This window comes from Hypanus sabinus, chromosome 18, assembly GCF_030144855.1.
Source record: "Hypanus sabinus isolate sHypSab1 chromosome 18, sHypSab1.hap1, whole genome shotgun sequence".
Taxonomy (NCBI): domain Eukaryota; kingdom Metazoa; phylum Chordata; class Chondrichthyes; order Myliobatiformes; family Dasyatidae; genus Hypanus; species Hypanus sabinus.
In genome coordinates, this window is record NC_082723.1 from 64,134,116 (window position 1) to 64,162,064 (window position 27,949).

Genomic DNA, 27,949 nt, shown 5'->3' on the forward strand with positions numbered 1-27,949 from the left:
AGCAAGGAATCAATAGACTTTGATGATATTATGAAAATTAAGGGTTAGTACGGGAAAAAAGTGCTACAGTAAAATATCAGCCGTGATTTTATTGAATGACTGAACCAGCACAAAGAGTCAAATGACCTGTTCCACTTCTCATTACTTACATTTTAACTAATTGGAAAAAATTGCAAGGATCCCCAAGTGTGTAGGGCTGGAACGAGTCCCAGACATTGGCAGGGAGATAGGGGTTTGAAAATAAGGATGACAATTTCAAAACAGAAGGTTTGCCAGACTGTGAGCTAGTGTAGGTCAGGAAGCACAAAGAGGGGCAGTATGATAGCACAGTGGTTAGCACAATGCTTTACAGCACCAATAAACCAGGTTCATCTCCCGCCACTACCTGTAAGGAATTTGTATGTGTTCTCTCCGTGAACACGTGTGTTTCCTCTGGGTGCACCAATTACTTCCCACAGTCTAAAGACCTACCGGTTGGTAGGTTAATTGGTCATTGTAAATTGCCCTGTGATTAGGCTAGGATTAAACTGAAGGATTGCTGGGTGGTGTGGCTTGAAGGGCCAGAAAGGCCTTTCTCCACTGTATCTCAATCAATCAACAATAAATAAATAAACAATCTGAGTGTGAACAGTTTATCAGTGTTACAGGCAAACTGAACTTTATGTACATTGCAAGGTAGAAGGGCAGAAGGGAAGGTGCTAAAATTGTTATCAATAAGTTATCAATAACAATCTGTAGCATTACAAATTACTAATCTATATTACCTTAGTGAACTTCTTCTTTACAGTACCCAAGCTGAGATCAATGTTACGTGACTCTTCAAACAAACTTTTCCAAATTGTTTCAATATTCTGCTGTAATGCTCTTTCTTCTTCTGTAGTCTGAAAAGAAACATAGAACCATAGAAAACCTACAGCGCAATACAGGCCCTTTGGCCCACAAAGTTGTGTTGAACATGTCCCTACCTTAGAAATTACTAGTCGTATCTGCCTCCACCACTGTTGCCGGCAGCCCATTCCACACACTCACCACTCTCTAAGTAAAAAACTTACCCCTGGCATCTGCTCTGTACCTACTACCCAGCACCTTAAACCTGTGTCCTCTTGTGGCAACCATTTCAGCCCTGGGGAAAAGCCTCTGACTGTCCACACGATCAAAGCCTCTCATCATCTTATACACCTCTATCAGGTCACCTCTCACCCTCCGTTGCTCCAAGGAGAAAAGGCTGAGTTCACTCAACCTATTCTCATAAGGCATGCTTCCCAATCCAGGAAACGTCCTTGTAAATCTCCTCTGCACCCTTTCTATGGATTCCACATCCTTCCTGTAGTGAGGTGACCAGAACTGAGCACAGAGCTCCAAGTGGAGTCTGGCCAGAGTCCGATATAGAACATTAAGAAATGAAGTTAAAGAAAGAAAATGAAAACAAAGTGATGTTATTGAAACAGTTCAGATCAAAATAAGGGAAATGACACTGGTAATTAATTTCCCAAATACTAACTGTGACTAAGAATCACAGAGTAACTCAACACAGAAACAGGGTCCTACTGCCCAGTTGCTCCATGTCAACCAAGATGTCCCATATAAGCTAATCCCATTTTGCCTGTAACCTGTTAAAGCTTTCCATTTATGTACCTGTTTAACAGTCTTTTCAAAGTTGTTATTGTCCCTGTCACAGCAACTTAAACCTAGGCTCTCTACTTCTTGATTCCCAAGCTCTGGGAAAAAGACTGAGCCCCTCATGATTGTGTACACCTCTGTAAGATCACTCCTTGGTCTCCTACACTTCGAGGAACAAGGTCCTAGAGTGTCCCTCAAGACCGGACAACATTCTTTTAAATATTTGCTAACAACCTTTCCAGTTTAATAATATCTTTCCTATAGCATGGAGATCAAAACTGAGTCTCCAAATAAAGCCTTAATGGCATCTCGTACAACTGCACCATGACTTCCCAGCCTTTACTCAATGCCCAGAGTGATGAAGGCCAGAATGCCAAAAGATCTTTGGCACCTTGTCTACCTATGACTCCACTATCAGAAAACCATGTACTTGTACATCAAGATCCCTGTGCTCTACCATGTACCACTCGGCCTTGCCATTCACTGTGAAAGTCCTAGTTTGACTTTACAAAATGCAACAGCTTGCACTTGCCTGCTTTAAACCCCATTTGCTATTTCTTGCCCCACTTACCCAGCCCCCCCCCATAATTTTGATAACCTTCTTCACTCTCCATAGTACCAACTACTTTAGTATCATCTGCAAATTTACTAATTATGTCTTGTCGCTTGGATAAGATTGGCTTAATGTAAAAGGCTCAGAGAGGGAATAATTTAGGAGGAGAGTTCTGGAGATTTTTTAAAAACACTGTATAGATTAACCGAGAAGAAAAGATTACTAGCCAGTCATTTGGACCTATTTCACCCCTCCCACTCTCCAGGTTTCACCCATCACCTACCATCTTGTACTTCTTACTCCTATCCCCACCTTCTCACTCTGACTTCTCATCTTTTTTCCATTCCTGATGAAGGGTTTCAGCCCAAAACGTCAATTGTTTACTCTTCCATAGATGCTGCCTGGCCTGCTGAGTCCCTCCAACATTTTGTGTGTATTACTTTGATTTCCAGCATCTGCAGATTTTCTCTTCTTTGGGATTTGGAGCAAGTGTCAGTGGAATAATATTTTGGAGGTAGCGACCAAAACGCAATAAATTTTGAAGTGGCTATGGGAAAAGATAGGAATGAATGAGAAATCTAGGTCTTAAATTAGGGGAAGATGACCAAGGTCGATCTCACCTGCAGATAGATTTACACCTGCACAGCAGGGGGAGGGGCATTCAAATGCAAAATAACTAGTTCAACATAATCCTATAAGGGTGAAAGCCAAGAGAATAAGTATAGGAAACCCGGGAAGTTGAGGGATATCAAGAGTAAAAGAGGAAAGGAAAGGAAATATAATGCAAATTCAGAGAATTAATGCATTTGAATGGTATCTCTCTCTCTCTACCTTGAAGCTGTCGAAGAATGCTGTCAGAGTCCTGGGTCTTGGGCAATATTTAATCGACGTAGTTTGTGGATTGGACCACAGTTTACATGATGTGCTTCTGGTTTCTGGTCACTCTTTTTTGTTGCTATTTTGGGTGACCTTGAATTAGGGCGGTCTGCAGATAATGAACACTGAGCTGACCTGAATATTGCTGGACTCTTTCAATTTTGTGTTCTATATTCTGTGTTTTTCACTCTTTTTTTGACCATTTGAAGATTAGGTTTTTTTTGCACGTGGGGATTTGGATGTTTGACGTTTTCTTTGAATAGGTTCCATGGTGCTTCTTTGTTATGTAGCTGTCTGTGGGGAAGATGAATCTCAGGGTTGTATACTGTATACATTGATAATAAATGTACTTTGACTTTGACTTGACTAATGATGGGCGGAGGTCTCTAAGAGTATAAAAATTGTAGAAAGATTTGTAAAAATGAAATGAAGGTGGCAAAGAGATTGTGAAATTTATTCTACAGGCAGGCAGGATTTAGGAAAATTTAAAGCTGTTTTATAAGTATATTCAGGACAGCAAAAGCTAACCAGGAAAACAGTAGGCCTCATTAGAGACCATCGGGGCAATCTGTGCATGGAGGCAGTAGGTATTGGTGAGAAGCTGAATGAATACTGAGAACATAAAGGAAACATATTCGAGGAAATCTGCAGATGCTGGAAATTCAAGCAACACACACAAAATGCTGGTGGAACACAGCAGGCCAGGCAGCATCTATAGGGAGAAGCACTGTCCTTCAGTGCTTCTTCCTATAGATGCTGCCTGGCCTGCTGTGTTCCACAAGGAAACATACTTTTTTAGTTGGAAAACTCAGTGGAAGGGGAGGTAAAATTCTGATGCATATGTCCAGAAGTAAAGAAGAGGTACTTGATGCTTTAGTGGGATCAAAAGTGGATATATTTTCAGAGCCAGATGGGATTTATCCCAGGTTGCTATGGCAGGCAAGGGAAATGACTGATGGAGATGGCTGAGAAGTTTAAATCTTTGCTAGCTACGAGTGAGGTGCTAGGAATCAGAGGATGGTGATTGTGGTCGCCTTTTTTACGAAGGGTAGCAGTAAATCTCTGATAATTACAAAGCCTAACATTAGCACCAGGGAAGTTTTTGGAAAAAGTCCAGAGGGACAGGATTAATGATTACTTGGAAACACTGGTAGTCGGTCAGAATAGGTTTGTGAAGAGCAGATCTTGTCTGACCAATCAGAGTGAATTTTTTTGAAGAAATGACAACGTATTAATAAGATCAGCATAGTAGATATTGGGTGCAGATATGTCTCCACCAAATGAGGTTTAAGGCACTCCTTCCCTCCGCTAGCCTGCAGGATACCCTTGGGCAAGGCGTAGCACCTGCTTAGACCCTCTGATCGGGATCACATGAAGTCACGGGAGCAGGTGGTGGATGGTCATACGAGCAGCTGGTAGATATCACAAGTCCTGGTTATGTGACCACTGCTGCCCGGCAGACAACCTCTGGAGAGTATTGACAGTGGCTGGGTCACCCCGTCATGTACAGATACTGCCCATAAGAAGGCAATGGCAAACCACTTTTTTTAGAAAAAAACTGCCAAAAATAATCATGGTCATGAGGAAGGGTCTCAGCTCAAAACATCAAGTGACTATTCACTTCCACAGATGCTGCCTGACCTGCTAAGTTCCTCCAGCATTTTGTGTGTGTGTGGCTTTGGATTTCCAGCATCTACAGGATGCATTCTGGGGGCATTGGCACAAGGAGAGGGCTTACTGAAGATCAGACCAAAGTGGCCGATAGAGATCGGTCTCTTCAAAATACCAAGAAAAGACGTCTATTTGTGTCTGATGATTGTGGAGGATGGGAAGAAGCAGTGATGAGGTAGGTTGAAGGGACTTTACCCATGATTGTGTGACTCAATGGAAAAATGCTGCTTTCAGGACTCCTCACAGTCTTTTACAGTGAAGGGCAGATCTTATCTGTTCACTGGAGAAATGAAAACACCTTAAAGTCACTCACTGGGAATTTGAAATTTAATTTGTGTTGAATTCAACTTTATTTAATTAATAAAGACTGTAATGGCAAATGAATAAAGTAAATGGAGATCCAGTGTTTTCAACAGGTGAAACTTGAACTTACATGAATATTATACATGGCAAGAGTGCGATATCGCTCCTGGGTGTCCTGTAACCGTAGCTCCACAGTTAAAGACATAGCTCGAATTTGGGCAATTGTCCCAAGGACAAACTTGAGGTTCTCCAGAGTGTCTGGAACTGTCTGCAAAGAAACTGAAAGCTCCTGCCAACAGCAGAAAATAAATCACATAAATTTAAAAATATGTAAATTATATATAAAACGTAATGTCATTACAATCCATTAAAGTGACATCAAAAGAACTAGAAGAAGTTACCAACATAACATATGCAACAGATGTCCCTCAGATCATTCACTGTGTATAAAGGGCTTTGCAGAGGTTCAAAGATATGGTAAGCTATAGTACTAACAACCAATTGTCTCACACGGCATAAGACAATAAGATATAGCAGCAGAATTTGGCCATTTGGCTCATTGAGTCTGCACCACCATTTCATCATGGCTGATCCATTTTTCCTCTCAACCCCAATCTCCTGCCTTCTCCCCGTGTCCCTTCATGCCCTGACAACCAAGAATCTATCAAGCTCTACCTAAATATACATAAAGACTTGGCCTCAACTGCTGCCTATGGCAAAGAATTCCACAGATTCACCACTCTCTAACTAAAGAAATTCCTCCTCATCTTCATTCTAAAAGGATGTCCCTATCTATTCTGAGGCTGTGTCCTCTGATCTTAGACTCTTCCACCATTGGAAACATCTTCTCTACATCCACGATCATGGCCTTTCACCATTCGATAGGTTTCAATTAGGTCACCCCTCATTCTTCTGCAATCTAGTGAACACAAGCCCAGAGCCATCAAACACTCTTCATATGACACGCCATTCAATCCTGGAATCGTTTTTGTGAACCTCTTTTGAACCCTCTCCAGTTTCAGCACATCCTTTCTAAGATAAGGGGCCCAAACCTACTCACCAGCACCTTATAAGTTTCAACATTACACCCTTGCTTTTATATTCTAGTCCTCTTGAAATAAGTGCTAAAATTGCATTTGTCTTCCTCACCACGGACTCAACCTGCAAATTAACCTTTAGGGAATCCTGCACAAGTTCTCCCAATTCACTTTGCACCCTAGTTTTTTGTATTTTCTCTCCATTTAGAAAATAGTCAACCCTTTCATTTCTTCTACGAAAATGCATGACCATACACTTCCTGACACCGTATTCCATCTGCAATTTCTTTGCCCATTCTCCTAATCTGTTTAAGTCCTTCTGTAGCCTCTCTGCTTTCTCAGAACTACCTGCCCCTCCACCTATCTTCATATCGTCTGCAAACTTTGCAACAAAGCCACCAATTCCAAATCATTGATATATTGGCATCTTTAACAACAGCTAATAATTCCCCAATGCAGCACTTCTGAACAAAACTGACACACCATGCAGAGATATATTATAGCCCATCAAGTCCATGTCAAGCCACTTAAACTGCCTACTCCCATTTACCTGCACTGCGACCACAGCCCTCCATACCCCTACCATCCATGTACCTATCCAAACTTCTCTTAAAAGTTGAAATCAAGCTAGCATGCACCACTTGTGGTGACAGCTCATTCCACACACTCATAACCCTCTGAGTGAAGACGTTTTCCCTCACGTTTCCCTTAAATTTTTCATTCACCCTTAACCCATGACCTCTAATTGTAGTCCCACCCAACCTCGGTGGGAAAAGCATGCTTGCATTTATCCTATCTATACCCCTCATAATTTTATCTACCTCTATCAAATCTCCTCTCAATCTCCTACATTTCAAGGAACAAAGTCCTAAACTATCCAATCTTTCCTATTACTCAAGTCCTCCAGACCCGGCAAGATCCTTGTAAGTTTTCTCTGTAATCTTACAACCTTACTTACATCTTTCCTGTGGGCAGGTGACCAAAACTGCACACAAATCTCCAAATTAGGCCTCACCACCATCTTATACAACTTCAATATAACATCCCAACTCCCGTACTCAATACTTTGCTTTATGAAGGCCAATGTGCCAGAAGCTTTCTCTATGACCATATCAACCTGTTCAGTGAATTATGGATATGTATTCCAGGATCCTTTTGTTCTATTGCACTCCTCAATTCCCTACCATTCACTGTGTAAGACTTAGCCTAGTAGATCCTACCAAAGTGCAACACCTTGCACTTGTCTGCATTAAATTGTCTGCCATTTTTAAGCCCATTTTTGCAGCTGGTCCAGACCCTATTGTAGTTCCAATAGTCTTCCTCACTGTCCACTACACCCCCAATCTTGGTGTTATCCTCAAGTTTGCTGATCCAATTAATCACATTATCATCCAGATCATTGATACAGATGACAAACAAAAGTGGATCCAACACCGATCCCTGCTGCACTCTACTAGTCAAAGACCTCCAGTAAGAGAGGCAACCATCTACTACAGATCTGGCTTCTCCCACAAAGGCAATGTCTAATCCAATTTACGATCTCATTTTGAATGCCAAGCTACTGAACCTTCTTGACCAGCCTCCTGATGCAGAACCTTGTCAAATGCCTTGCTGAAGTCTGTGTAGGCAACATTCACTGCCTTGCTTTCATCAACTTTCTTGGTAACTTTCTAGAAAATCCTTATAAGATTGGTTAGACATGCCCTAAACATGTGTGCCCTGACTATCCCTAATCACAGTTCATGTCTATCCAAATATTCATATATGCGGTCCCTTAGAATACCTTCCAAAAACTTTTATAATTTCCTGGTTTATTTTTACAGCCTTTCTTAAACAGCGGAACAACATTAGCCATCTTTTAATCCTCCGGTACCTCACCTGTCGCTAAAGATGATTTAAATATTTCTGCTAGGGCACCTGCAATTTCTTCATTTGCCTCCCACAGGGTCTGAGGGAACACTTTGTCAGGCCCTGAAGATTTATCCAGTCTATTTTGCCTCAAGAATTCAAACTACTCCTCCTCTGTAATCAGTGTAGAATCCATGACCTCGCTGCTGCTGTGCCTCACTACTACACAGTGTCCATTTCCCAAGTAAATAGATGCAAAAAATCCATTCAAGATCTTGAATAGATAAGGTACCCCATGCAAGGCTTATTGAGAAAGTAAGGAGGCATGGGATCCAACAGGACATTGCTTTGTGAATCTAGAACTGGCTTGCTCACAGAAGGCAAAGAGTGGTTGTAGACAGATCATGTTCTGCATGGAGGTCGGTGACCATTGGTGTGCCTTAGGGATCTGTTCTGGGACTCTTACTCTTCATGATTTTTATAAATGACCTGGATGAGGAAGTGGAGGGACGGGTTAATAAATTTGCTAATGACACAAAGGTTGGGGTGTTGTGGATAGTGTGGAGGGCTGTCAGAGGTTACAGCAGGATATTGATAGGAGGCAAAACTGGGTTTAGAAGTGGCAGATGGAATTCAACCCAGATAAGTGTGAAGTGGTTGATGGCAGAATATAGTATTAATGGTAAGACTATTGGCAGTGTGGAGGATCAGAGAAATCTTGGGGTCCGAGTCCGTAGGACACTCAAAGCTGCTGTGCAGGTTGACTATATGGTTAAGAAAGCCTTCATCAATCATGGGACTGAGTTTAGGAGCCAAGAGGTAATGTTGCAGCTATATAGGACCCTGGTCAGACTCTACTTAAGAGTACCGTGCTCAGTCCTGGTTGCTTTACTACAGGAAGGATGTCGAAACCATAGAAAAAGTGCAGAGAAGATTTACAAGGATGTTGCCTGGATTGGGGAGCATGCCTTATGAGACTAGGTTGATTAACTTGGCCTTTTCTCCTTGGAGCGACAGAAGATGAGAGGTGACCTGATATAGGTGTATAAGATAATGAGAGGCATTGATCGTGTGGATAGTCAGAGCCTTTTTCCCAAGGCTGAAATGGCTAGCACGAGAGTGCTTGGAAGTAAGTTCAGAAGAAATGTCAGGGTTAAGTTTTTTTTATGCAGAGAGTGGTGAGAGCATAGAAGGGGCTGCTGGTGATGGTGGTGGAAGTGGAAACGATAGGGTCTTTTAAGAGACTCCTGGATAGGTACATGGAGCTTAGAATAATAGAGGGATATGGGTAACCCTAGGTAATTTCTAAGGTAAGGACATGTTCGGCTCAGCTTTGTGGGCTGAAGGGACTGTATTGTGCTGTAGGTTTTCTATGTTTCTATGTCTATCTCCCCCATCTCTTTTGGCTCTGAGCATAGATTACCGTTCTAATCTTGCAGAGGACCAATTTTGTCCCTTGTAATCCTTTTGCTTTTAAAATATCTGAAGAATCCTTTACAATTCTGCTTTACCTTGTCTGCTAGGGCAACCTTATGCCTTCAAATTTCTGCCACCTGCCCTGTCTCATTTCCTAATAGCAGATCAAGTAACACACACTCTTTCTACGTATTGATGAAGGAAACTTTTCTGAACACATATGACAAATTCTATCCCATGTAGTCCCTTTACAGTACGGGGTTCTCAGACAATATGTGAAAAGTTAAAATCACCTACTACAACAACTTTACGTTTCATGTAACAGTCTGTGATCTCTCTATAAATTTGTTCCTCTAAATCCTGTGGACTACTGGGTGGTCTGTAATATAGCCTTTCTTATTTCTCAGTTCCGCCCATAACATCTCACTGGACAAGTTCTCCAGTCTGTCCCAACTGTGCACAGCCATGACATTTTCCCTGACTAGTAACACCACCATTCCCCCTTTAATCCCTCCTGCTCTGTTGTGTCTAAAACAATGGAAACCCAGAATATTGAGCTGCCATTCCAGACCCTCCTGCAATGTGTTGATCCATGCCCTGACCTTAACTGCCTTTTCTACGATACTTCTTGCATTGAAATATACGCAGCTCAGGCCATGAGTTGCATCACGCTCAACATTTTAATTCTTTACTGTCTGAGGCCTTAACAACACCTGTCTCCATAACTTCTCCACTGTATGTTCTGGCACTCAAGTTCCAAACCTCACTGCATCTCTCATTTGAACTCTCCCCCTCCTCCTCTGTGCAGCATTGGAAACCTTCCCCTTCTGTTCGGGTGCAAATTGTTTCTTCTGTAGAGGTCCCACCTTCTCTGGTAGAAAGAATAATGATCCAAAAATCTAATGCCTTCCCTCCTACACCAACTCCCTACCTACATGTTAAACTGAATGATCTTTCTATTTCTGGCCTCACTAGCATGTGGCATGGGTAGCAATCCTGAGATCACAACCTTGATGGTCCTGCCCTTTAACTTAGCACTTAACTCCCTGAACTCACTTTGCAGAACCTCATCACTTTTCCTACCTATGTCACTGGTACTTACATGGACCTGAACCTCTGGCTGCTCACCCTCACACTTAAGAATGCTGAAAGCTCGATCCTAGATGTCCCGGACCCTGGCACACAGGAGGCAACATACCATACGGGAATCTGATTCTCACCCACAGAACCTCCTTTCTGTTCCCCTAACTAATAAATGCCCTATCACCACAACTTGCCTTTTCTCCCCCCTTCCCTTCTGAGTTAGAGTCAAACTCAGTGCCAGAGACCTGACCAATGTTACCTTCCTCTGGTAGGTTATGCCCCCAACAGTATCTAAAGTAGTATTCCTGTTGTTGAGAGGGGTTGCCTCAGGAGTACTCTGCACTGTCTCCTTAACCCCTTTCCGCTTCCTGACTGTCGTGTAGTCTCCTGCGTCCTGCATCTTGGGTGTAACTACCTCTCTATATGTTCTATCTACCAGCCCCTCAGCCTCCCGAATGATCCACAGTTCATCCAATCACAGCTCCAACCTGGAAAGACTGTTTGTGTAGAAAGGGAAATGGTGTTCACAATGTGGTCTCTTGCACCTTGAGAAACCAAATGCAGATTGGGTGATGTCTTTGAGGAGTACCTGTGTTCAATCCACAAGGGCAGTCCTGAGCTTCCTGTAACCTGCCATTTTAATTTTACAACACAATCCCATTCTGATCTATTAACCTGTGTGCTCCTGCACTGTTACTAAGAGATCTGATGCAAGCTTGCATCCTTTGCCTGGTTAAATTGCAGCCATCTGGACTTCGCATTGATCTCTACATCTTCAGTTGACCTGATTTTCTCATTCTGTATCAGTGATATCAGCTCAGTTTGTTACATTCCTCCTTATCTCCAACAGTCTTTCATCTATGTATGTTGGAACTCTCAAATTGCTCCCATTGACTCACTGACCATATAACCTTGTTTACAGCTTATCCCCACGGTCACACTGATTTTACCTAATTAGAGACATACCCCTGTACCAACCTCCCTGCAAACTTCTTCTGTCTCTTCCTCAGCTCTGACAAAGGCTCTTGGGCCAGAAACATTAACTCTGTTTCTCTTCCTGCAAATGTGGGCAATGAGACCACATGTGAAATACCATCTATGGAACCAAAAGAAATGAGGGAGATCTTAAATGGGTTTTTTGCTTCTGTATTTACTAAGGAAACTGGCATGGAGTCAATGGAAATAAGGCAAACAAGTAGTGAGGTCATGGAACCTATAAAGATTGAAGAGGAGGAGGTGCTTGCTATCTTGAGGCAAATCAGAGTAGATAAATCCCCAGGACCTGAGAGGGTATTCCCTCGGACCTTGAAGGAGTCTAGTGTTGAAATTGCAAGGGCACTGGCAGATATATTTAAAATGTCGGTATCTACGGGTGAGGTGCCGGAGGATTGGAGGATAGCTCATGTTGTTCCGTTGTTTAAAAAAGGCTCTAAAAGTAATCCGGGAAATTATAGGCCGGTAAATTTGACGGCAGTAGTAGGTAAATTATTGGAAGGAGTACTAAGAAATAGGATCTACAAGTATTTAGTTAGACAGGGACTTATTAGGAAGAGTCAACATGGCTTTCTGCATGGTAGGTCATGTTTAACAAATCTATTAGAGTTTTTTGAGGAGGTTACCAGGAAAGTGGATGAAGGGAAGGCAGTGGATGTTGTCTACATGGACTTCAGTAAGGCCTTTGACGAGGTCCTGCATGGGAGATTAGTTAGGAAGATTCAGTTGCTAGGTATACATGGTGAGGTAACAAATTGGATTAGACATTGGCTCACTGGGAGAAGCCAGAGAGTGGTAGTGGAAGATTGCTTCTCTGAGTGGAAGCCTGTGACTAGTGGTGTGCCATAAGGATCAATGCTGGGTCCATTGTTATTTCTCATCTATATCAATGATCTGGATGATAATGTGGTAAATTGGATCAGCAAATTTGCTGATGATACAAAGATTGGAGGTGTAGTGGACAGTGAGAAAAGTTTTCAAAGCTTGCAGAGGGATTTGGGCAAGCTGGAAAAAATGGCAGATGGAATTTAATACAGACAAGTGTGAGGTATTGCACTTTGGAAGGACAAACCAAGGTAGAACATACAAGGTAAATGGTAGGGCACTGAGGAGTGCAGTAGAACAGAGGGATCTGGGAATACAGATACAAATTTCCCTAAAAATGGCGTTGCAGGTAGATAGGGTCGTAAAGAGAGCTTTTGGTACATTGGCCTTTATAAATCAAAGTATTGAGTATAAGAGTTGGAATGTTATGGCGAGGTTGTATAAGGCATTGCTGAGGCCAAATTTGGAGTATTGTGTGCAGTTTTGGTCACCAAATTACAGGAAGGATATTAATAAGATTGAAAGAATGCAAAGAAAGTTTACAAGGATGTTGCCGGGACTTGAGAAACTGAGTTACAGGGAAAGGTTGAATAGGTTAGGACTTCATTCCCTGGAGCGTAGAAGAATGAGGGGAGATTTGATAGAGGTATATAAAATTATGATGGGTGAATGCAAGCAGGCTTTTTCCACTGAGGCTAGGGGAGAAAAAAAAACAGAGGACATGGGTTAAGGGTGAAGGGGGAAAAATTTAAAGCGAACATTGGGGGGGCTTCTTCACACAGAGAGTGGTGGGAATGTGGAATGAGCTGCCAGATGAAGTGGTAAATGCAGGCTCACTTTTAACATTTAAGAAAAACTTGGACAGGTACATGGATGAGAGGTGTATGGAGGGATATGGTCCAGGTGCAGGTCAGTGGGACTAGGCAAAAAAATGGTTCGGCACAGCCAAGAAGGGCCAAAAGGCCTGTTTCTGTGCTGTAATGTTCTATGGTTCTATCTGTTGTTTCCACCTAAACAAGAATACACTTGTTATAGAAAGAATGAAATGTAAGTTCTCCAGGCAGATTCCTGCATTTAAAATAAACAACTGGGAAAACTCAGTAGGTCAAGCAGCATCTGAGGGGGTAGAAGGGATGTTAACCTGAATATCGGCCATCCATTTCGCTCCATGCATACCTCTTGACCTGATGAGTTCTGCCAGCAGCTTTTTTTTTCCAGATTCCAGCACCTGCAATCTTTTATGTTGCCCTGATTCTAGAGTTTGCCACATGAAGAGAGATTGAGCATTCTGAGTTCAAACTCTGAAGGAGTCAATGTAGTTTTGATGACTGGTGTGACTGGGGTGTCTGGAACAAAGGGGGAACAACCTCGGGGGGAAAAAAAGGAGTCAGCCATTCTGTAAGAGAAAAAATAAGTGACTTCAAACAGAGGATAGTAAATGTTTGCATGAGGACAGTAGAGGCTCAGAAACAGTATTTTAAGACAGACTTTGATAAATATAAAGAGATCACAGGATATGAGGTGATGCAGCAAAATGGCACTAAAGATCGGTCATAATCTTACTGAACAGTGGTGCAAGCACAAGAGCCAAATGACCAACTCCTGCTCCTCGTTATTAATCTCAACAGTGCATGAAGGATTACCTCAAGTTCTTGCTTTAGACTATATAATTCCCGTTTGGCCGATTCATTCAAACAATTCCCAAGTGATTGCACCCATGCATTTGCATTTTCTTGGATACTAAATGCCAAGGGCCTCAGTTGCAGCCGAATGCATTGCTCATCTTTCATAAGTGGCTGTTGTGCCACTTCCTCATTGATTCTGGTGTAGAACTGCAGCTTCTCGTCGTATCTAACACAGGAAGGATTTCTTGCTGCAAACTTCTCCACGACAATAGACTTGTCCATCTTCCACAATGTTCGGTATTTCTTCCAGCTATTCAGAAACTTGCCCAAAGAACTAAGGAGTTTTTGTAGGTTCTGGCCTGTGGAAACAGCTAGCTCTATAATCTGTGGATGCTGAGAGATGTCACTGCAGAAGTTAAAGATGACTGGCTCATCATCTCCTTCAATATATTGCGGAGAGCATTCAATGCAGGACTTATGCATCCACCGGACAAACCGCTGTAACACATGAAATAGAGAGAAGTTTATGCAGAGCTAGAAATGTAGGCAACTATAACAAGGAAATCATCTGTTACTTTAATGCATTTGGGTGGGGAGATTTGAAATACCAACAGCAGGTCAGATTGCATCATGGAGATAGAAAAAGAGTTGACATTTCAGGTTAATAAACCTCCATTGGTACACATTTTGAGATAGGACAGGGACTTAATGACAGCTTACCATGTCTGTACTGTTTGAAAGAAAAGCACCCAGCCTTCTCTCAAGCTTTTAGCACTAGGTCAGGAATGCTAAATCAGAGCTCTTTAAGGCCAGTTTACTGTTGAACTAGCTTGCTGCCTCCACTTCCTTTTTGGTAGCTCCTGTACTCTCTAGACCAGGGGTTTCAACCTGGAGTCTATGGACCCCTTGCTGAATGATTGGGAACCCCTGTTCGGATACAGGCTCCACCTGTTTACGCTTTCCAAGTGTCCCATAATTTGCTACAGTTTAAGTCTCTCCTCAATCTCCCTGTTCCAGAAGTTTTAAATGTCAACTACCTGAGATCACGTCCCCTAGTTTTAGATTCACCTACTGAGGAAACGCCCTCACAGAATGGAGGGTCTTCATTTTGAGCCCAGGTAGGAGAGGCACGGGGGTTCCTGTGGGCCTGGAGGAGTGTTCTTGCATTTCCTGACTTAAAAGGAATTTGAATCCTCTTTAAAAACAGCAAATCACTAGAGCCCAAATTACACATTTCAAGAAGGGCAACAGTGATTGTTCCCACAGCTAGCCAGGTCAGAGCAGGAGAGAAGAGGCCAAATCTCCAATCCCCCAATTAAGTTGGTGTTATTTCCCGATGCCTTAAGTAATAAGGGAAATCGTGGGTCCCAGCACCAACACTTTAGAAGATAACCATTCAGTCTTGCAAGATTGCTCAAACATTGAGTAGAAAGAAGGCTGATCAATAGCATTGCCCCACTCTCTCCCCAAATCAGTAACTTGGCCTCCACAATCCTCTGTGATAGAGATTACAACAGATTCAGTGCAATCACGAAGAAGGCATGCCAGTAACACTACTTCATTAGGAGTTTGAGGCAATTTGGTACGTTACTGAAAGCTCTTTCAAATACCAATCAAAATACAGTGGAGAGCATTCTGTCTGGTTGCATTACCAGCTGGTATGGAGGCACCAATGCACAAGATCGCAAGAGGCCACAGAGGGTTGTAGATTCAGGCTGCTTCATCGTGAGCACAACCAATAAAACCATAAGACCATTAGACGCAGGAGCAGAATTAGGCCATTTGGCCCATCAAGTCTGCTCTACTATTCAATCATGACTGATCCTTTTTCCCTTTCTCAACCCCATTCAATGGCCTTCTCCCCTTAACCTTTGATGCCATGTCTAATCAAGAACCTATCAATCTCTGCCTTAACCAACAACCTGGCCTCCACAGCTGTGCATTTTAACAAATTCCACAAGTTCATCACCCTCCAGCTAAAGAAATTTCTCCACATCTCTGTTTTAAATGGATGCCCCTCTATCCTGAGGCTGTGCCCTCTTGTTCTAGACTCCCCCACCACGGGAAACATCCTTTCCACATCTACTCTGTCTAGGCCTTTCAACATTCAAAAGGTTTCATTGAGATCCCTTCTCATCTTTCTAAGTTTCAGTGAGTACAGACCCAGAGCCATCAAGCGTTCCTCATATGATAACCCTTCCATTCCTGAAATCATCCTTGTGAACCTCCTCTGAACCCTCTCCAATGCCAGCACATCTTTTCTTAGATGAGGAGCCCAAAACTGTTCACAATACTCAAGGTGAGGCCTCACCAGTGCCTTATAAAGCCTCAGAATCACATCCTGTTCTTATTTTCTAGACCTCTTGAAACGAATGCTAACATTGCATTTGCCTTCCTCACCATCGACTCAACCTGCAAGTTGACCTTCAGGGTGTTCTGCACAAGAACTCCAAGTCCTTTTGCATCTCAGATTTTTGGATTTTCTCCCCGTTTAGAAAATAATCTGCACATTTATTTCTTCTACCAAAGTGCATGACCATGGCTTTTTCAACTTTGTATTTCATTTGCCACTTCCTTGTCCATTCTCCTAATCTGTCTAAGTCTTCTGCAGCCTACCTGTTTCCTCAACACTAATGGACCCTCCACCAATCTTCATATCATCTGCAAACTTAGCAACAAAGCCATCTATTCCATCATCTAAATCACTGATGTATAGCATAAAAAGAAGTGGTCCCAACACCAGCTGCTGCAGAACACCACCAGTCACTGGCAGCTAACCAGAAAAAGATTCTTTTATTCTAATTCACTGCCTCCTACCAATCAGCCAATGCTCTAACCAGGCTACACACACAAAATGCTGGTGGAACACAGCAGGCCAGGCAGCATCTATAGATGCTGTGTTCCACCAGCATTTTGTGTGTGTTGCTTGAATTTCCAGCATCTGCAGATTTCCTCGTGATTGCTCTAACCATGCTAGTAGCTTTCATGTAATACCATGGGCTCTTAACTTGGTAAACAGCCTCATGTGTGGCACTTTGTCAAAAGTCTTCTGAAAGTCCAAATATACAACATCCACTGAATCCCTTTTACCTATCTTACTTGTAATCTCCTCAAAGAATTCCAACAGGTTCGTCAGGCAAGATTTTCCCTTAAGGAAACCAAGCTGACCTTGTCATATCTTGTCCTGTGTCACCAAGTACTTCATAACCTCATCCTTAACAATTGACTCCGACATCTTCCCAACCACTAAGGTCGGGCTAACTGATCTATATTTTCCTTTCTGCTGCTTTCCTCCTTTCTTAAAGAGTGGAATGACATTTGCAATTTTGCAGTCCTCTGGCACCATGCCAGAATTCAATGATTTTTGAAAGATCATTGCTAATGCCTCCACAATATCTAATGCTACCTCTTTCAAAACCCTGATCTGGGTGACTAACGTATCTTTAGGTCTTTAAGCTTTTTGAACACCTCTCACCTGTAATAGTGACTGCACTCACTTCTCTTCCTTCACGCACTACATCTGGTACAGTGAAGACTGATGCAAAATACTCATTTAGTTCATCTGCCATCTCATTGTCCTCCATTATTATTTCTGAGGCCTCATTTTCTAGCAGTCCTAAATCCACTCTCATCTCCTTTTTTTATGTACTTGAGAAAGGTTTTACTATCCACATTGATATTGTTTCATAGCTTGCTTTCAAATTTCATTTTTTCCCTTCTAATGGTTCTTTTAGTTGCTCTCTGTAGATTTTTAAAAGCTTCCCAATCCTCTAATTTTTGCTTTGTCGCATGCCCTCTCTTTTATTTTTACATTAGCTTGAGTTAAAATTTAAGTATTTCTTCATTTTTTGAATACATTTGTCCTGCACCTTCCTCATTTTTCCCAGAAACTCGTGCCACTGCTGCTCTGCTGGCATTCCTTCGAGTTTACTTTGGCCAACCCCTCTCTCATACCACAGTAGTGTCCTTTACTGCTACATCAGACTTTACTTTCTCCCTATCAAATTTCAAGTTGAACTCAATCATATTGTGATCACTGTCTCCTAAGGGTTCTTTGACCTTAAGCTCCCTAATCACCTCCAGTTCATTACATAACACCCAATCCAGTACAGCTAGTCCTCAAGTATGCTCAATGACAAACTGCTCTAAAGAGCCGTCTCAGACATGCAACAAACTCACTGTCTTGAGATCCATTGCCAATCTGCTTTTCCCATTCAACCTGCATGTTAAAGTCTCCCATGACTATCGTAACATTGCCCTTTTGACACACCTTTTCCATTTCCCGTTGTAATCTGTGGTCCACATCCCAGCTACTGTTGGGAGGCCTGTATACAGCTGCCATCAGGGTCCTTTTACCTTTGCAGTTTCTTAACTCAACCCACAAGGATTCAACATCTTCCGATCCTATGTCACATCTTTCTACTGATTTGATGCCATTTACCAGCAGAACCATGCCTTCCCCTCTGCCTACCTTCCTATCCCTCCGATACAACATGTAACTTTGGTCATTCAGCTCCCAGTTACAACCATCCTTCAGCAATGATTCAGTGATGGTAACTATTCCCTGCACTCCCACTAGGGAAAGTATATCCTCTCCTGAGTAACTATACTCCAATTGTGGTCTCACCAAGACATCTTTGTCCCTGCATTCAAAACCTTGCAATGACAGCCAACATACTATTTGTCTTGTTAACTACCTGCTTACTACCTCTTAGTATCTGCTTTCAGTGGCTGATGAACAAGGGTGTCAAATTCTCTTTATGCATCAACACTGATTAATCAAACACCATTTTATATATACCACCTTCCTGTTTTCCTTTACAAAGTGGATAACTTTACATTTGTCCTTTGTTATATTCTTTGTGACATGTTTTTGGACATTCACTTAATCTGCTCAAGTCATCTTGAAGCCTCTTTGCATCCCTCTCACAGTCCATTTAGTTCATCTATAAGCTTGGAAATATTACGTTGCTCCCTCATCCAGATTAAGATAGAGTCTATAATGAAATGAGGCAGTACCCCATCTCACTGCTACCCCAAAAAAAAACCACATTTCACCTATCTACTTACTATATTCTCATGGACACCCAGTCGCCAACACTGGCAATTCCCTAAGCTCCCTGTCAAATTCCTCATGGGAGGAATGTGGCAGCACAACTTTCCCCAGGGCTCCCAGGTCTCAGGCTGGGAAACCAGCCTCAATCTGTCAGTAGCAGCTCAAATATAAAAGCACCTCTAAAAAAGCTATATTTTTGGAAAGATCTATGTATCCCATATACAGTTGTTCAGAGATGTCAATGAACCCGTCACACAGAGAGCTTTGGAAGCCAATGAGTTTACAGGTAGGGAGAGGGTCTCGCCAGCTGTCAATATGCGAAAGCACGTAACTGGTTGTACCAAGACACTTCCACGCTACACTAATAAATGCCATGTGCTATGAGCCACGACCAAGACACCTGCACCTCCACAGCAGCCACAGCCTCAAGCCGTACTCAACCACAGCCCTGAGCTGCACTCTACTACATCCTCATGCTGTATTCCACCACAGCTCTCAGCAAAGGCTGTGACAGGATTAATGTTTCAGGTCAAGATGGTGCCAGTAAACAACTATTCCTCAGGCGACATCTTGCAGTGGTCAATCATTTCAGTTTTTCTACTTCTTCTACTTATGTTTTTCATCTTAATTTTTGTTTGAAACTGTTGGAACCTGTGGCTTACAGCCTGTAGATCGACTGAGTGAGCTGGCACTCTGCTGTCCCCAAGAAAACTCCAGAAGAGAAGTGCGACCACAAGCTACCACGAGAAGCCTCAGAGAGGGGGCGAGGGGCCATGATCAACTATATTTCTTGCTGATTAAAGCATTGAGGAAGATTGAAACAGTGAGGCAAATGCGGAGGAGAGAGAGCGGTCGCTCTCGTCAAAGGGGCTGCTGGACACAAGTTGCTCGTCTCAGAGAAGTCGCCGGGTTTGAGTCAATTCTCTCAGAGGAGCCGCTGTGTTTGAGTCTCTTCCCTTGGTAAGGCCACTGGGTTCGAGTCCCATCATTTGGAAAGGCTGCTGGGTTCGAGTCTGTTCCCCTGGAAAGACCGTTGGGTTCGATTTGCTTCCCTCGGAGGGACCACTGGGTTCAAGTCACTTCCCTCCTATAATCCACTGGGTTCGAGTCACTTCCCTCCTATAATCCACCGGGTTCGAGTCACTTCCCTCCTATAATCCACTGGGTTCGAGTCACTTCCCTCCTATAATCCACTGGGTTCGAGTCACTTCCCTCCTATAATCCACCGGGTTCGAGTCACTTCCCTCCTATAATCCACCGGGTTCGAGTCACTTCCCTCCTATAATCCACCGGGTTCGAGTCACTTCCCTCCTATAATCCACTGGGTTCGAGTCACTTCCCTCCTATAATCCACTGGGTTCGAGTCACTTCCCTCCTATAATCCACTGGGTTCGAGTCACTTCCCTCCTATAATCCACTGGGTTCGAGTCACTTCCCTCCTATAATCCACTGGGTTCGAGTCACTTCCCTCCTATAATCCACTGGGTTCGAGTCACTTCCCTCCTATAATCCACTGGGTTCGAGTCACTTCCCTCCTATAATCCACTGGGTTCGAGTCACTTCCCTCCTATAATCCACTGGGTTCGAGTCACTTCCCTCCTATAATCCACTGGGTTCGAGTCACTTCCCTCCTATAATCCACTGGGTTCGAGTCACTTCCCTCCTATAATCCACTGGGTTCGAGTCACTTCCCTCCTATAATCCACTGGGTTCGAGTCACTTCCCTCCTATAATCCACTGGGTTCGAGTCACTTCCCACTGAAAGACCACTGGGTTTGATTCGCTTTCCCACAGAGAGGCCACTGGGTTTGATTTGCTTCCCTCAGAAAGGCCGCTAGATTTGAGTTGCTTCCCTCGGAGGGACTGCTGGGTTCCATAAGACCATAACACATAGGAGCAGAATTAGGCCATTAATTCTGCTCTGATGTTTCATGATGGCTGATTCGAGATCCCACTCAACCCCATACATTTACCTTCCCAACATATCCTTTGATGCCCTGTCTGATCAGGAAATGATCAACATCCACCTTAAATATACCCAAGGGCTTGGCCTCCACCTCAGTCTGTGGCAGAACATTCCAGAGTCACTACTCTCTGGCTAAAAAAATACCACCTTACTTCAGTTCTAAAAGGTCGCCCCCTCAATTTTGAGGCTGGGCCCTCTAGTTTTGGATACCCTCACCATAGGAAACATCCACCCTTTCTAGTCCTTTCAACATTCGATAGGTTTCAATGAGATCTCCCTGCATTCTTCTAAATTCCAGTGAATACAAGCCCAAGGCTACCCAACACTCCTCATATCTTAACCCCTACATTCCTGGAATCATCCTCATGAATCTCCTCTGGACTCTCTCCAATAACAACACATCCTTTCTGAGATATGGGACCCAAAACTGTTGACAATACTCCAAGTGCGTCCTGACCAGTGTCATATAAAGGCTCAGCATTATCTCCTTGCTTTTATATTCTATTCCCCTTGAAATAAATGCCAACATTGCATTTACTTTCTTTACCACAGACTCAACCTGTAAATTAACCTTCTGGGAGTCTTGCATGAGGACTCATAAGTCTCTCTGCATCTCTGATGTTTGAACCTTCTCCCCATTTACATAATATATAATAGTCGGCACTATTGTTCCTTTTACAAAGATGCATTATTGTATATTTCCCAACACTGGATTCCATCTGCCACTTTTTTGTCCATTCTTCCAATTTATCTAAGTCCTGCTGCATTGTTTCCTCAGCGCTACCAAACCCTCCACCTATCTTTGTATCATCTGCAAACTTTGCCACAAAGCCATCAATTCCAGTTATTTCCCTCGGAAAGGCTGCTAGATTCAAGTTGCTTCCCACAGAAAAGCTGCTGGATTTGAGATTCTTCCATCAGAAAGGCCACTGGTTTTGAGTGGTTCCCTTGGAAAGGCCACTGGGTTTAAGTAGCTTCCATCAGAGAAGCTGTTGGTTTTGAGTCACTTCCTTTGGAAAGACTGCTGGGTTCAGGTCGCTTACCTTGGAGGGGCCACGGGGTTCAAGCTACTTCCTGCATGAAGGCCACTGGGTTCGAACGCTTGCTCTCAGAGACTTTATCAAAATTCTGAGATCTATGGATTGGACTGTATTTCAAACTAACTGTAGTTCATATTGGCCTCTTTCAGTTCTGTGTTAGTTTTCATGTTCTCACCCTTTCTTTCTTGTTGCTGATTAGTGGACTGGGTGTTTGATGTTCCTGTTGTGTGTGGGCAATCTGTTATTTTTGTGTGAGGGAGGATTGGGGGTTCTGGGGTTTGCAAGTTTTTTCTTTTTATGCAGGGGCACTAATATCTTTTCTTTCACCTACTTCTGTGTTTTTTCTGTATTTTATGGCTATCTGGAGAAGACAAATTTCACTGTTAACACAAAGTACACTGCAGATGCTGTGGTCAAATCAACACGTACAAACAAGCTGGATGAACTCAGCAGGTCGGGCAACATCCGTTGACTGCTCCTTTCAACAGATGCTGCCCAACCTGCTGAGTTCATCCAGCTTGTTTGTACGTGTAAATTTCACAGTTGTATTCTGCATACATACTTCAATATAAAATGAACCTTTATGAAACCTTTTAATCCATGCTGGGCTAAATGGTAAGGGCTGCAGATTCTGGCCAATGGAAGATCAGCTCCAATACCTTTCTGATGTTTAAAATGCTTATGTTTAACTCTGTGAAAACAATTATTTTAACTGACCTTTGTTGTTTCAACACAATCTTTTATGTTCTGGAGAGTCAGCTGATAAACTTCAGAAGCATTGGGTTTCAAGATGATCTCAGGGGCAGAGAGGTAAACTTCAATTTGGAAGAGGGGATTATTTCCAAGAACAGCAGCATGAATTTGCTGAAGATTTCTAGACAAAAACACAGGATGTTAGGCCTGGCTATCATGGCATGATCAAAAATAACCCTCAAATAACATGCCCATTAGACATTCAATTTTATATTTGATCTCATATGCAACGTCACATTTCCAGTACATGTCAGGGAAACAAATAAATTCTCTATGCTCATAGGGATAACAAATATTTATTATCACCATTCAGTCACAGGATGAGCTGATTGCTGGCAAGGCCAGATTTGATTCTCCACTTTGAGGCATTAATAAGCATAATATATTACAACTCTCTGTGTATTGTCATCACAGGAAGAAGAGAAACTAATGTGTTTGGTATCACAAATCACTGTGGAAGACACTAGCAGTAAGATAGAAGTTTCAGGTGTCAGGGAGCATGAAGTTTGTAAAGTTACCATAATTAGAGAGAACGTGCTTGGGAAACTGAAAGGTCTGAAGGTGGATAAGTCACCTGGACCAGACGGTGTATACCTCAGGGTTCTGAAAGAGGTGCTGACAAGATTGTGGAGGCATTAGTAATGATCATTCAAGAATCACTTGGTTCTGAAAGACTGGAAAATTGCAAATGTCACTCCAATCTTCAAGAAGGTAGAGATGGATACAATGTTAGGAAGTGTATGACCATGCACATTGGTAGAAGAAATGAAAGGGTAGATTATTTTCTAAACGGAGAGAAAATACAAAACACTGAGGTGCAAAGGGACTTGGTAGTCCCTGTGCAGGATTCCCTAAAGGTTAATTTGCAGGTTGAGTCTGTGGTGAGGAAAGTAAATGCAAGGTTTACATTCATTTCAAAAAGACTAGAACATAAAAGCAAGCATGCAATGTTGAGTCTTTATAAAGCACTGTTAAGGCCTCACTTGGAGTATTGTGAGTTGTTTTGGGCCCTTGGAAAAGATGTAGTGAAACTAGACAGGGTTTAAAGGAGGTTCATGAAAATGATTGCAGGATTGAATGGCTCGTCATATGAAGATCATTTGATGACTCTGGACCTGTATTCACTGGAAAGAGAGGTGACCTTATTGAAACCTATCGAATGTTGAAAGGTCTTTTTGGAGTGTATGTGGGATGTCTCCTATGGTGGAAGCATCTATGACCGAGAAGACACAGCCTCAAAATAGAGGACGTCCTTTTAGAACGGAGATGAGGAAGCATTTCTTTAGCCAGAGAGTGGTGAATCTGTGGAATTCTTTGCTTCAGGTAGCTGTAGAGTCCAAGCATTATGTGTATTTAAGGCAGAGGTTGATAGATTCTTGATTGGTCAGGGCATGAATGATACAGGGAGATGGCAGGAGATTGGGACTGAGAGGAAAATTGGATCAGCCATGATGAAATGCTGGAGCAGATGCTGTGGCTAAATGGCCACAAGATGCTCCTATATCTTATGGTCTTATAACTCAGAAAATTACAGCCTCATCATGTTTACACTAAATCTGTACCAAAGCAACTCTGAGTTCCATCCATTAGCCCCATCTCTGTAGCTTTGCCAATTTTTCTCTACAATGTACATCCAATTCCTTCACGGTTACAATGGGAATATAATCAGATTCTAAATACACACTGTGTTAGGAGTGTTTCTGTAAGTCATTCTTCATTTATTTCCCTGTTTTGTTAATGCTATGGCCTCTAGTGATCAAGGCCCACACTCTACTATTGCTGCTTCTAAATTTGGGACCTGGGCCAGCAATTTTAATATAAAGGCTTTTGAAAGAATCGACTCTCCTGTGGGAGTACTACAAAGCAAGGAGTTTACTATAGTGTAGGTTTGGGGTAAAAGTATAGTTGAGAATACATAAGAGAAATAGATCTCTTTCTCGGGGGGCCAACATCTTATGATTTTACAACATTTATCCTTGCCTTGAGTTCACAAACTAAATTATACTTACTTTATAATCATTTTGACAAGACTGTCATAAATGCGGCGCTCCCAGTGAGAGTAGTATAATGCCATCTTTAAAGCCTTTCCAGTGTTGGTGTGGAAGACGAGGCCTTCCATTTTTGTCAGCAGTGGGCCAATGGCTTTGTACTTACTGACTAAGTTCAAGATGTCCTTTGTCCGCTCCCGTTCTACATACTCAAAGAACTCCTTTACTCCTAATAAAAACAATTAGAATGCTTCACCTGATTCATCACAAGATTAAACCACAAGTAAGAAAGCTTAGGATAATTTTGTTTTACCTGCAAGATCCTCTTTGGACTTAGGTGGTGATCTTTTGAAGAGATCTGCAGATTCTATAGCTGTGAGTTTAGAGGCAATGTCTCGGACATTTTTATGAATTTGGTTTACAAGTGATTCAAATTTCCCAATTGCTTGCTCACAGCGTCCAAGGTAATCAATAATACCTGTTTTAATTTTAAAAAAGTACTTTAATTTTGGTAACCTCATTGTTAAATGAAGTTTCATTCCATTTCTATTATTTTCAAGATCAACAGCATGACATCAAAATATAAAGTGAATGTGATGAGTGAAGCCCCAAGAAAATGGAGAGAGTAAATTTACTGATGTTACTCAGTCAAGAACACTGGAAACATCACCCAATGCCCAGGTCACACTAGCTGCACCGCTGGCCTCATGCCGTCACTGACCAACATCCAGCAATTAGGCTCACAACCACACATTCAGAGCCCTGTCAGATGGTCACACACATCACTAATCCGTGCCTCACAACCACAGGATGAACGTGGGGCACAGTTCTAAAAGATCAAACATCTGGAAACAACTTCCAATGACTCGCAATGTTAATTCCTTTCACCCACATGCACCACAGTAAGGGCAGCATTTGCTAATCACTCCTAATTGACTTTGAAATGCTGGTGGTCAGCCACCTTCTCAAACTACTTGCTCTTTGGGATACAGAGCATAGCTCCAATGCTGCAGCCCCTGGACTCTGGAAACACCTGGTTGCCGCCAATTCTGCAGCCTTCCACAACATTGTGAGGACCACTATAGGTTTACTTCACATGTATCCCACATCCTACTCTGACCAGTGGACTACAGATGATGAGAGCAAGCACATTTTAACACTCTTCATGCCCGTTGTTGTTTGAACGGCAAATGATGACCACTTATCCAAGAGATGGCAGCCAGGCAGCAGGAAAATGAAAAGGGAGCTTAGTGAGGGACACCGAAGGCCAGGGGAGACAAAAGTCCCTTATACATCCACAAACCAGAATCCAAGTTAAAATAAAAAAGTAAAAGACACGGTTTGATGGCTTTCTTTCTCCTGATCCTCACTGCCTTTTCCAGGCATGATTAATTCTGCTGCAATGTTCCATGCAGTTTAACATCATCAACGTTGCATCATAAGAACATAAGGTACAGGGACAGAATGAGGCCATTTGGCCCATTGGGTCTTCACCACCATTTCATCATGACTGATCCAATTTTTTCTCTCAAACACAATCTCCTGCATTCTCCCTGTATCCCTTCATGCCCTGACCAATCAAGAATCTATCAACCTCTGCCTTAAACATACATAAAGTCTTGGACTCCACAACTGCCTGTGGCAAAGAATTCCACAGATTCACCACTCTCTGGCTAAAGAAATTTCTCCTTATCTCTGTTCTAAAAGGACACCCCTCTAATCTGAGCCTGTGTCCACTGGTCTTAGACTCTCCCACCATATGAAACATCCTCTCCACATCCACTCTTTTAAGGCCTTTCACCATTAGATGAGGACACCCCTCACATTTTAATTCCACGTCCCATTCCCACTCTGATATGTCTATCCATGGCCTCCTCTACTGTCAAGGTGAAGCCACACTCAGATTGGAGGAACAACACCTTATATATTAGCTGGGTAGCCTCCAACCTGATGGCATGAACATTGACTTCTCTAACTTCTGTTAATGCCTCTCCTCCCCTTCTTACACCATCCCTGACATATTTAATTGTTTGGTTTTTTTCTCTCTCTCTGCTCATCACTCTGCCTGTTCTCCATCTCCCTCTGGTGCTTCCCCTCTCCCCCTTTCTTCCTCCCGAGGCCTCCCGTCCCATGATCATTTCCCTTCTCCAGCTCTGTATCACTTTCACCAATCACCTTTCTAGCTCTTAGCTTCATCCCACCCTTTCCGGTCTTCTCCTATCATTTCGCATTTCCCCTTCCCGCCACTACTTTCAAATCTCTTAGTATCTTTCCTTTCAGTTAGTTCTGACGAAGGGTCTTGGCCCGAAACATCAACAGTGCTTCTCCTTATAGATGCTGCCTGGCCTGTTGTGTTCCACCAGCATTTTGTGTGTGTTGTTTGAATTTCCAGCATCTGCAGATTTCCTCGTGTGCACACCCCTCATTCTTCTGAATTCCAGTGAATACAGGCCCAGAGCCAACAAGCATTCTTCATATGACAAGCCATTCAATCCTGGAATAATTTACGTGAAGTTCCTTTAAACCCTCTGCAGTTTCAGCACATTCTTTCTAATATAAGGTGCCCAAAACTGCTCACAATACTCCAAGTGAGGCCTCACTAGTGCTTCTTAAAGTCTCAACATTACATCCTTGTTTCTATATTCTAGTCCTCTTGAATGAACGCTAACATTGCATTTGCTTCCTTCACCACAGATTCAACCTGCAAATTAACCTTTAAGGAATCCTGCACAAAGACTCTCAAGTTTCTTTGCTCCTCAGCGTTTTGTATTTTCTATCCATTTAGAAAATAGTCTACCCTTTCATTTCTTCTGTCAAAGTACATGACCATACACTTCCCGACACTTCAGTCCAGCTGCCAGCTCTGTGCCCATTCTCTTAACGTGTCTGTCTTCTGTAGCCTCTCTAATCCCTTAAAATTACCTGCCCCTCCACCTATCTTCAACTCCAGTCACAGATCACTCCATCACATTAAGAATCTAGTGGATTACACAGAAAATTCAAACAAAATCAGCAACAATGGTGTTCAAACAACAGGAGTCAAGAGTCACACAGCAAGGGAACAGGCCCTTCAGCCCAACTCTTCAATGCTGACTAAACTACCTAGTTGAGCTAACCACGACAGCATAGTGGTTAGTGCAAAGCTATTACAGCGAGGCGCACTCCAGAGTTCAGAGTTCAATTCTGGTGCCATCTTGTAAGGAATCCCCGTATGGGTGGATTTTTCAGGGTGCTCTGGTTTTCTTCCACCATCCAAAGATGTACTGGGTGGGTTAATTGTCCTGTGATTAGGTCGG

The 27,949-nt window shown here is 42.7% G+C and overlaps 1 protein-coding gene across 1 annotated transcript in view; it reads right to left on the reverse strand.

Moving 5' to 3' along the window:
- dnah10 (dynein axonemal heavy chain 10) overlaps window positions 1-27,949 on the reverse strand; it is a 278,366-nt gene that overhangs the window by 173,971 nt on the left and 76,446 nt on the right. The window contains exons 17-22 of the mRNA XM_059994530.1: window positions 24,967-25,131; window positions 24,675-24,882; window positions 22,630-22,786; window positions 13,869-14,348; window positions 5,154-5,312; window positions 765-881 (exon numbers count right to left, since the gene is read on the reverse strand). Coding sequence (XP_059850513.1) covers window positions 765-881; window positions 5,154-5,312; window positions 13,869-14,348; window positions 22,630-22,786; window positions 24,675-24,882; window positions 24,967-25,131 — 1,286 coding nt within the window. The remainder of the gene's footprint in view (window positions 1-764; window positions 882-5,153; window positions 5,313-13,868; window positions 14,349-22,629; window positions 22,787-24,674; window positions 24,883-24,966; window positions 25,132-27,949) is intronic.